The sequence below is a fragment of the Oncorhynchus mykiss genome, chromosome 16 (assembly GCF_013265735.2).
Source record: "Oncorhynchus mykiss isolate Arlee chromosome 16, USDA_OmykA_1.1, whole genome shotgun sequence".
Classification (NCBI taxonomy): domain Eukaryota; kingdom Metazoa; phylum Chordata; class Actinopteri; order Salmoniformes; family Salmonidae; genus Oncorhynchus; species Oncorhynchus mykiss.
This window is the reverse complement of record NC_048580.1, coordinates 15,877,276-15,888,897: the sequence shown is the minus strand read 5'-3', so window position 1 is coordinate 15,888,897 and position 11,622 is coordinate 15,877,276. Positions and strand designations below refer to the sequence as shown.

The window sequence follows — 11,622 nt, the reverse complement described above, 5'->3', positions numbered from 1 at the left end:
ATTGGTAGGATGGTCAGTTTTACAAGGGTATGTTTGGCAGCATGAGTGAAGGATGCTTTGTTGCGAAATAGGAAGCCAATTCAAGATTTAACTTTGGATTGGAGATGTTTGATGTGGGTATGGAAGGAGAGTTTACAGTCTAACCAGACACCCAGGTATTTGTAGTTGTCCACGTATTCTAAGTCAGAGCAGTCCAGAGTAGTGATGTTGGACAGGCGGGCAGGTGCAGGCAGCGATCGGTTGAAGAGCATGCATTTAGTTTTACTTGTTTTTAAGAGCAACTGGAGGCCACGGAAGGAGAGTTGCATGGCATTGAACCTTGCCTGGAGGGTTGTTAACACAGTGTCCAAAGAAGGGCCAGAAGTATACAGAATGGTGTCGTCTGCGTAGAGGTGGATCAGAGACTCACCAGCAGCAAGAGTGACATCATTGATGTATACAGAGAAGAGAGTCGGTCCAAGAATTGAACCCTGTGGCACCCCCATAGAGACTGCCAGAGGTCCGGACAACAGACCCTCCGATTTGACACAATGAACTCTATCAGAGAAGTAGTTGGTGAACCAGGCGAGGCAATCATTTGAGAAACCAAGGCTGTCGAGTCTGCCGATGAGGATGTGGTGATTGACAGAGTCGAAAGCCTTGGCCAGATCAATGAATACGGCTGCACAGTAATGTTTCTTATCAATGGTGGTTAAGATATCGTTTAGTACCTGTCATCTGTCCACTCCCAAGTCCTACAATTTCCCCGTTAGAAGAGCAGGGATACTGATGTCTTTTTCAGATGTGTCCTGCTGCTGCTTTCAACTGAAGTCATCTCTCTCCCTCTCACACCCTTTCTGTTGCTCAATGTTCCCTCTCTTCTCTGTCTCCCCTCTTTCCTACCTGTCCGGTGCCATACTGTCTTCCAATCGGATTGCTGGATATAGGTGCTAGATAATCTCCTCCCACCTTGATCAGCCAATGAGTTATAAGTGTACAGCAAGATCATGTAATATGATAATAATAATAACTATGTAAATGTCATTGACGGCACAATAGTATGGTAATTACATTACATACAAGGGCAAGTGGTTCTTCAGACACAGTGGTAGTTTCACTTTAGCAAGTGCCATTTTTCTCTCACACTAAAAGGCCGAACGCAATGTCTATGTCACTCTCATTTCTCTACCCTAAGCCACGGGGGATTTGGCTTTGCATGATGTTTGCAAAGTAAAAACACACAAAAAAAACACAGTTGCCAGAATCAACATCAAAAAGATGTAAATGATTAGATGGATCAAAAACAAGGACGGAGGCCATATAAAACTAAATTGGGTCAAACAATGAGGCTGATAATGATGCTGATATTAAAAACATGCAATAACATGGATAAAATGTTATTTTATGGCCCTCCTATGCCATGTGTATATACTATTACATTGTGGTTTCAACAATCACAATAGCTTCCAAAAGGTGTGATTTATAGTATTAAAAAATAAGAAAATGGCACTTAGTTCACTGGTGTGGTGAAGCTAGTCAACATTTCCTTCAGTTGACCTTTAAAGGATGGCAGCAAAGAGAGCTTTGGCAGGGACGCAAAGTCCCCTGCTTTAAATTTGAAATTAATTCTAGTTTTTTTCACGGTTTTACTGTTTTTCTGCCGAGTAGCCTCCCCCAGCAAAGAACCAGAGTCTAACAACATGCAGAATGGAGGGAGGGAGGGACCCCCTGCTGCGACAGCTGACAGAAGAGAAAGCATTGGAAAATAAATGAGAAAAAGAGCCTTTCTTTCAGTGTCTTCATCTTTAACTCTTTCTGTCTACCTCTCTGTCTCAATAAAACGATGATGTTGATATTGGGTTGGTATCAGGGGCACAACTTTGTTTTCTTTAGAAGTGGGGGGGACATAATATATACATATATTTTTTTTTATCCAGTTGAATAAGCACTCCTAACAGCCTGCCCGACCGCTCGGAGGCATCCTCATGGTCCTAAAACAAACTGTTGCCCCATTTTGTATCACTTTCCAATGATAAAACTGGGGGGGGGAGTGCAGCAATTTCAGAATGTGGGGGGATAAATGTTAAATGTTATGGTTGGTATAAATGTTATGACTTCCAAAATATAGATGCCATGTTATGTAACATAATGCTTATCCATTTAACTAGAGTATTTGTCCCCCAACCCTATTTAATAAGTAGGTCATGTTATGTGCAATAAAATATCAGCAACCATTTTGTTTCTAAAGTATTTTCTCTTTTATTGCAAATACAATACAAAAAGGTAAGCTTATTTTTAAGAAAGTACAGTAACATGTTAAGCTAGCTGAAGAAAACGAGAAGTCCTTCAGACGCATTAGAAAGAAACATCATTACTGAGATAGTATGTGGCAGGAAGTAGAAAAAAACTGTTCCTCAGAGAAGACAGGAATGCTGGTACGTACCTCTAATAAAGCATATCAGCCACAGCATAACAATAACTGTAAATACTTTGTCCATATGAGAAGAAAAAACGTATTTCCAGTTCTTTCAGCCATAGTTTAGAATCCAAACTCAAGAAATTCACAATTAAAAATAATCCGTACACAACTAGATAGCAAAAAAAATGACAAATAAAACATTTAAAATAGAAACATTTTACATACGATAAATAAAACATGATTACTGTTTGTACCATTTTTAAAGTACCCACTCGGCTAAAAAGACAGATTTATATGACATTTAATATCCAGAAGATAATTTATTTTTAAGACAAATTAATTTGTTGTATAAAGTATCAATTAAAAGAAGAAAATGCTAAATAATAATTAATTTAAAAAATAAATTAAAGGGTTAAGACAGAGGGGGTCGGAGCAGGCAGGAGGGCTGTAAAATGACACTGGTGTGGTGATGGACTGCAGGGGACACCCGAGAGGTCAAAGGGCACTTCCTGTGGCTGTCAAACACATGCTGTCAGACGGTAAGTATAATCTCAGCTGTGGCTTCTCTCTTCTATAATATGTGCTGTAGCACACCCACAAACACCCTTCCACCCAACCTCTGATATACTAGGCACTAATGGTGCAAAAGGCTGGAATATTCCTGCACAAAACGATAACGTCCAAACTTCTTTCGTTGCCATTCACAGCATGTGTCTCTTACATCTAAGAACGTGTTATAATCATGAGAAATCATTGATGGAGAAACCCTAAACTGCACAAATACAAATGTAATTTATTTTGTTGGATGGCACAGAACATATTCTGTAAGCAGAATGCACTGCAGGAAACAAACACAACCAATAAAGGATAGAGATTTACTGCCTGTACAAAATTTCACCAGAGAATTGAAGCCATGGAATAGAGAACTGCACTACTGAGAGTGGTTTCCTGCTGAACTGGATACAAATAAAGCTTTTTTCTACAAAAATATCCCCCCAAAAAACAAACTGCCAGAGTAAAAAAGGTAAGAAAACATACACAGTACCTATTAAAAATATCAACAATTTAATAAGTCCTCACAGAGGATTTCTCAATGCTTTTTTTCTGTTCTTGCTAAAAAATATATTTCATCAAATAAAAATTAAAAAGGCCTTTTGTGAGCTATTCTGATCTAGTTTCAGTTCCTACAAGTCCAGCTCTCCTTCACCTACTCTGTCGTGTTCTTCTTCTGTTGGAAATTCAAGTGTCTGTTTCCTGGGAACTAATGTTGGAATGTTGTGACAACGTCTCCCTCTGCAAGATGGACATGCCTATCAGTCTATGTAAGTGTGTGTTCGTGTAGATGATTGTGTCCTCAGGGCCGGGAGAGCTGTGTGTACACTGGCTGCTGGTCCCAGTGATGCTGGGGACTGTGGGTCTGGGGTACAGAGGGCACCCCAGTTGTGTCTGCGATGGGGGTGTACATGGGCCTCTGGCTGGGGCTCATGTAGCTGCTGAAGGAGTAGAGCCCTGAGCCCTGGCCCCCGGCTGTGTGGCTATAGTAGGAGTTGGTGCCGCCCTGGTGGTCAGAAAAGTCATACTGGCCCCGGGTGATGGAGGGGTAGGAGGACGAACTGAAGTGCTGCAGGTTGAAGGAGCCGTAGTTGACGTGCTGCGGAGGGGAGGAGCTCTGCTGATCGTTGTAGTGGCTGGGGCTCAGCTGCTCTGTCTTGATGTGTGTGGGGGTCCTCTGGTTCTGGCCCTGCTCCCCTCCACTACCCAGCGTGGTCAGGGAGTGCTGCTGCGGCTGGCTCTTGGTCATCCAGCTGTGCCCTGTGGCACCCCCTGCTGCCTGGCTGACCACAGAGCTGCTGATGCCGTAGGTACCGGTGTAGGAGACTTGGCCAGTGGCAGCGCCAGGAGCACCTGGGTGACCGTTGGGAGGCAGGTACTGATCAAACTCGTTGACATCGAAGGTCTCGATGTGGGAGATGACGTCGCTACTCAGCTCGCCGATGTCCACGTCCCGGAAGTCGATGTTGAGCTGGCGACCCGTGCCTTCATGTAAGGGGCGACCCTCCCGCTTCAGGTCCACCTTGCCCACCTGGATGTCCGTCTTGGTAGGAGGGGTGGTAGGAGGGGTGGGGGGCCCTTGGGACTGGCCTAAGAGAGCGAGGGAGAGAATGGGTTACATATAGAATACATATAGGCTTTCTGTAATGCAAATCTCAGAGCAAGAGCAGACCCGTGGATGTAATTGAATAGGAAAAGATAAGAGCCGTGCAAGTGGTCAAATTAATCTAGATATCAAGTTAAACTCACAGAGAACATATCTGATAGTATTACTCTTAAACTGTTCACATAATATACCTTCACACACATGTATTGTTATAAAAAGTCTAGCAGCAGTAAATGTGTCAAATACTGTGTATACATTGATGAACACATGCTGAATGAAACCATTGCAATAGGCACAAAGCATTATCTCTCTTCTTACCGGAGTGTTCTCCGGGGGAGTGCATCTCTCCCATGCTAGAGGCTGGAGAGTCAGCTTGCTGGAGCACCTTGAAGATCGCGCCTGGCGATATGTGCGTCTGCTCGCTGCCGTCATCAGACTCGCTTTGCCCGTTTTTCATGGACTTCCTCCGCCGGGGCTGGTACTTGTAGTCAGGGTGGTCTTTCTTGTGCTGTACCCTCAATCGCTCTGCCTCCTCCACGAACGGACGCTTCTCACCCTCATTGAGTAGCCTGTGCGTAAAAAGCAAATGGATACATGAGTAAATCAAATATTAAATTGACAGCAAAATAGTTTCCTATTTTAATGCAGGATAACATACCTTTTTATTTCAAAGGTTCAATTACGTAAGATCACAGTATCGAGTTAACGTGTGTGCGTAAAATGCATGCGTAAAAGTAGAATGGAGTAGAAACTTGTTTCAGTAATAAAACAACAGACGCGTTGCCACTCGAAATACAAATGTGGGAGTAATGATAGAGAGTACTGAGACTCACCTCCACAGTTTCCCCAGAGTTTTGCTCAGCTCAGCGTTATGGAGATGCGGGTACTGATCAGCCAGCTTTCTCCGGGCGGCTTGCGCCCAAACCATAAATGCGTTCATCGGTCTCTTGACGTGGGGCTTGTTCTTACTAGATCCGTTCATTCGGACTGGCATTGGCACCAGGGTCCAGTCGTAGCCTTTCAGGACCTGGGACACCGCGTCGCGGATGCATACGGGGAATTTGTCATCGTCGTCCTTCTTGAACTCGACGAGGGGACCGTCCGGACCCATCAGCAGTCCGTTCTCTGACGGTCTGGTGTTCTCGGTGTCGGAGCCAGACCCGGACGGGCACGGAGATCCCACAGAGTCCTCTGACATGCTCGGACTCGGTGCGTCTGAGAGACATTTGTCTTGTTCGTCTGTCATTTTCAGGAAGGGGTCGAGTAGATTCATACGAAAAATGTTGTCTAACAATTACGCACGAAATATGAAAGTACGGCCAAAGTCTTTCAAATGTCCAAAAGTGGAGAAAAAGTAACAGTAGACGCTCTTTGCTCCTGCAAAGAGGCTGTCAACTGCACAACGCCGTTTGGAGAAATAATGTCTTTATGCATATGTCTTTCTGAAAAATTGTATAATAACCTTGTCTTGTTTGCAGGCGTCTCCACACTCGAGCAACAGCTGATGGTTTGCTGTAACTTTTTTAGGTAAAAAGAGAAAATGATCCAGTCAAATAGTATCCCCAAAACGTGTACGTGCTTTGAACTGAAATCCTTTGCAAGCGGACTTTATAAGTGAGTTACTGTGCGGCTACAGAATACCCGAGAATACCCGAATATGATTGGTCGACCGACTGAGAATGACGAACTGAAGGAATTTGATCCCTCCCCTCCACACACACACACACACACACACAGGCTATGCATAGACATTTCTACTTGTCGTGTACAATATTGATATAGGCATAATAATTCACGCACTGAAATAGATTTTGGTTTTTAAAGATGTGTTTATGTTCTTAAATCACAGACCAGGCGATTCACGTTTTTTTTTACTCGCACCTTCAAAGTTAAACCAGTGAAAACGGAAAATAAAAAGCAAATAGTTGACGAAAAAACCCCATTGAGGATGAAGTCATGCAAATAGGTCTACCAGTAACCTGTCCATTATAACTGAAATTGTGTGCACGAGAAATCCCATATCGCAAGTATTTCATACAATCTATGATAGTCTATAGTGACTATCACGGCTATTTCACGTGCGGCAAAACAAAGGCCATAGAAAATAAGTTACTAAGACATATAATAATGTTTATTCGATTCATACCAAGTCAATTATTTTTACTGGATAAAAATGTACATGCCCATAGGGGGAGACAGCAGCCCAGGAACTTACATTTACAACGTGTACTTTTTTTTCTGGGGGACATCTGGAACTCAAGACACGGTTGAAACAGTTGCACTGCAACTGTTGAGGAGGATGACTTTTTGTTGTTGTTGTAATGACAGCGCTGGAGAGAAACACAGTCCACATGGTCACATCATTTAGAAGGAGTATTTCCTCACCGTGTTTACATCCTCCTTTAAAACACATACGTTTGAATATGTATGTCTCTGGCCTTTATAATAAAGTCTGTCCACATCAGGGACGGCTTAGTCGTTCGTAGTGCCTTGCAAACGAACCCATGTCATTTGGTTGTTTATTTGGCTTTTTCTAAAGTCGTGGAAATGTAATTTTCGTTGTAATGTGTGCAACGTGTTTTACTGAGCTACCTGAAGTTGCATATATAATATTACCCATATAATTACCCATAGAGACTTCACAGATGTCTCTATGGGTAATTTCTACCACTACGCTATTTATAATCTCTCTCTCTCTCCCTCTCTCTCCCTCTCTCTCTCTCTCTCTCTCTCTCTCTCTCTCTCTCTCTCTCTCTCTCTCTCTCTCTGTGCATATGGCGGGTTATATCTGGATGTTGTAAAATTGCATTATGTCAAGCTGCTGTCTCCACTCTAGCGAAACTATTTAAGATGTTCATTCACTCTGAAAATACACAGAACGGAGCATTTGAGACTTTTGTCAATAACTCCCGATCCCTTACTGCGGTTGAGCAAGCAGCATGCACTATTAGGCCACTAAAATGTGTCCTGGTTGGTTTGTTTACAGGCCTAAAATGAATAGATTCATCACTGAATGCATTCACTAACAGGGCTCCCCTGGAACAACAAGATATTGCCTTTCAACTCCAATGATGATGATGGTGAGGAAGATAAGGAGGTATGCTGTTACAAATATATCTTTGACCAGTATTTCCAGCATTATCCACTGGGTTTGCTGCAGGCAGAACCTTCTAGGTAATGCTCTTCAATTGAAGGAAGCTGTCTCCAATTAATCATTCAACGTCTGGTTGTGCGTGAGTGTTTGGTGGTGGGGGGATCTCCTAAACCAGGGTAGGAGTAGTAAAGAGTCTTAATTGCGCAACGCCTATTATTTGGCAGAGAATACTATTTTTAGAACAGTGATTCTACACCTCACTTTGCTCAAGCTGATCCTGTCCAACAGACTCAATCCCTGATCATCAGAGTTTATAAAAATGGTGCAATTAGCACAGTTAAAGGGGAGAGACCGAATCCAACCATAAAAATAAAAATAAATTCAAAATCAGAATATCACTTGAAGAAATAGAGGGGCAAATACCTGGCGTCAACAACTATATATCCTGCAAAACCTACAGTGTAGCGTTAGATTATAAACAGAAAGACAGGATAGACAGCCATCTGATATAAAACGTGTTTTTTATATTATGCTGTCTCAGAAGAATAGTTCTACCTTAGAAGGTTGTGGAGGATACAGCGAAACCAATTATTTATATACACTAGATGACTGATAGTGGGCGCTGTGTAGAAGACACCATGCCTCCATCTTGGCATTCCCCCACCATTTACAATAAATATTTTGGAAGCTATGGAAATTGATGTATTAACGTGTACTTTTGTTTTTGCCATATTTATTCTATTACAGACACCTTAATGCATATTTTTAAATTATATTATTTGAGCTAAACATACAAATAATAAAATACAAATATTTATTTTCCTTAAAGTATAATTTTTTAGATGACTAATGTTACTATCCGCTCAATGACAAGAACATGCTTAAATACATGTCATTTTGTCCTTGAAACATTTAATTAAAATACGGTAGAATTCCATCCATTCCTATGGACTGATCCTACTGGGGAGTGTCAATATGGCCGACCGGTGTCTTCAAAGCCTCTCAATGACCAATACATAGCATCAGCAATCCACCATTGAACGAAACAGAATCAACCAGTTGAGATGGAGGTATGTGACTCACCCCGCAACCCCTCCCCTCTCTTTCTGTTTGCCTGTAATTGCAGCCACCGGCTCAGCACCAAGATAGCAGACTAGCTCGACGCACCTGAAGCCCAGGGGGGAATTAACTAGAATACAAACAGAACCAAACAGAAGCAAATGAAAGGAGGGCCCTACCTGAATTTGTCCAATAGAAAGTATTGTTTTCATTGCAAAATGTTTTCGTTTGGAGTTCCTTTGCAAAATGCTTTGGACTAATCATGACACCACTGGTAACCATAGCACCATGTGGGTTAGCCCCCCTCCGTCAGAGTGAGTACAGATGAGCTACTGCTACGGTAGACCTACTCCCACGCCACATCCTGTCAAAGATAATAAAGTCTACAAAATTGGCACGTAACAAACTAACAAAACATATGGTTTAATGTACTTACACTTAACATACTCCCCCACATATCACACACTCTGCCAACTACGTAGTTGCATTCAATGTGCAAGTCTGCAACTGTTCAATGATGGATTGGAATTCAAACACTACGGAATTCTCTTGACTGTAAGATATGCGACGAGATCCATACGCCTCATTCTGTTTGTTGTACCATGTAGAATACAGACTGCCTATTGAAGGTTAGGATAAGTCACTGATAAGAGTCACTGAGCTGTGGGCTTATGTATAAGGATTAAATAATACATTGTTTTCATTCCAAACAGACTGGATTGTCCTCAACTAAATGTGTCTTGGGTTTAGCATTTTTCCATACAGTACAGTAAGTGCCTCATTGTGAAACAACCACATTATGCAGGGTCTGAATTCCTTACACTCCACTATGTAATACACCATAACTACTCCAGCCCATGAGCGATGTGTGTCGGTCATACATAAAGAATTACTCTGGGCTAAACAGGCCAGAGATTATGGCTGTGATGCCTTGGGAAACTTCTCATCTTGACTTTGAGTCGCAGCGTCAAAATTCTGGGCAAACAGTGGGAGTCAATCCCTAAAACGTGTAGGCCTTTCCCTGAGAAACTCACTGGGCTGTCAGAGGGGAGTTCTGGGAGGACTCCCCTGGTCTTAGCGTTCGGTCTGTCCAGCCAGGCTGTGATTTAGCTGATCTAAAGGATGTCCTGGCTGGGACACATCTAGCTGCAATGATTGTGTATTGAGTTCAAAGTGTGCAGAGGCTCACGAAATGAGCTGTAAAACTATAACATTTTCTCTCAGCCTCATGGCAAAATGTGTAGAATGGCATGAGATTAGATATAAAACAATGAACATTGTTCTCCCTTCCCCATGGCAATATGTGTAGAATTGCAGGAAATGAGCTCAAATTCCTTGCTTGGACATTGAGGGTGGCCCACTGAGTGTACAAAAGCTTAGGAACACCTTTCTAATATTGCATGTCGAAAGCATTTCACAGGAATGCTGGCCCATGTTGACTCCAATGCTTCCCACAGTTGTGTCAAGTTGGCTGGATATCCTTCGGGTGGTGGACCATTCTTGATACAAATAGGAAACTGTTGAGTGTGAAAAATCGAGCAGCGTTGCAGTTTTTGACACACTCAAACCGGTGCGCCTGGCACCTACCTCCATACCCTGTTCAAAGGCACTTAAATCTTTTGTCTTGCCCGTTCACCCTCTGAATGACACACATCCACAATCAATGTCTCAATTTTCTCAAGGCGTAAAAAATCCTTCTTTAACCTGTCTCCTCCGTTTCATCTACTCTAATTTAAAGTTCATTTAACAGGTGACATCACTAAGGGATCATAGCTTTCACCCGGATTCCTCGCTACTGTCTTTTTACTGTTGTTTTATTTCTTTACTTACCTATTGTTCACCTAATAGCCTGTAAGTAAGCATTTCACTGTAGTCTCTACACCTGTTGTATTCGGCGCACGTGACAAATACATTTTAATTTGATTCACCTGGTCCATATATATATTTAAGCAACAAGGCACAAGGAGGTGTGGTATATTGCCAATATACCACTCCTAAGGACTGTTCTTATGCACAACGCAACGCTGAGTGCCTGGATACAGCACATGTAACACAACCCCCCGAGGTGCCTTACTGCTGTTATAAACTAGTTACCAACGTAATTAGAGCAGTAAAAATAAATGTTTTGTCATACCCGTGCTATACAATCTGATATACCACAGCTGTCAGCCAATCAGCATTCAGGGCTCAAACCACCCAGTTTTTATATATATATATATATATATATAGTGGGGAGAACAAGTATTTGATACACTGCCGATTTTGCAGGTTTTCCTACTTACAAAGCATGTAGAGGTCTATAATTTTTATCATAGGTACACTTCAACTGTGAGAGACGGAATCTATGTATTAACTGCACCTGTTTGATTGAGTGTGTGGACAGGTGTCTTTTATACAGGTAACGAGTTCAAACAGGTGCAGTTAATACAGGTAATGAGTGGAGAACAGGAGGGCTTCTTAAAGAAAAACTAACAGGTCTGTGAGAGCCGGAATTCTTACTGGTTGGTATGTGATCAAATACTTATGTCATGCAATAAAATGCAAATTAAATACTTAAAAATCCTACAATGTGATTTTCTGGATTTTTGTTTCAGATTCCGTCTCTCACAGTTGAAATGTACCTATGATAAAAATTACAGACCTCTACATGCTTTGTAAGTTGGAAAACCTGCAAAATCGGCAGTGTATCAAATACTTGTTCTCCCCACTGTATCAGTGATAATCAACACACAGCGTGAGAGATCCATGCCTTCCTCACCATCTTATACAGTAAGCCCTAGTATGGTCTCTGATTAACTGGCCACCAATTCAGTCGATAACTTCAACTTGTTGTCACTGTTTGTTGTCTAGTGGCAGTGATTAATAGTTCCGGCAGGACTGTGTGCCTGCCTGCCTAACAGCCCAGCTCACATC

The 11,622-nt window shown here is 42.2% G+C and overlaps 1 protein-coding gene across 1 annotated transcript; it reads right to left on the bottom strand.

Annotated features, from left to right (window-relative positions):
• Window positions 1-2,218: 2,218 nt before the first annotated feature.
• Window positions 2,219-6,120, bottom strand: sox9 (SOX9 alpha2). Its single transcript, NM_001124270.1, is given in 3 exon segments — window positions 2,219-4,540; window positions 4,875-5,125; window positions 5,390-6,120. Coding segments are annotated over 3 exon segments (1,479 nt in total). The 5' UTR covers window positions 5,830-6,120; the 3' UTR covers window positions 2,219-3,752.
• Window positions 6,121-11,622: the final 5,502 nt, after the last annotated feature.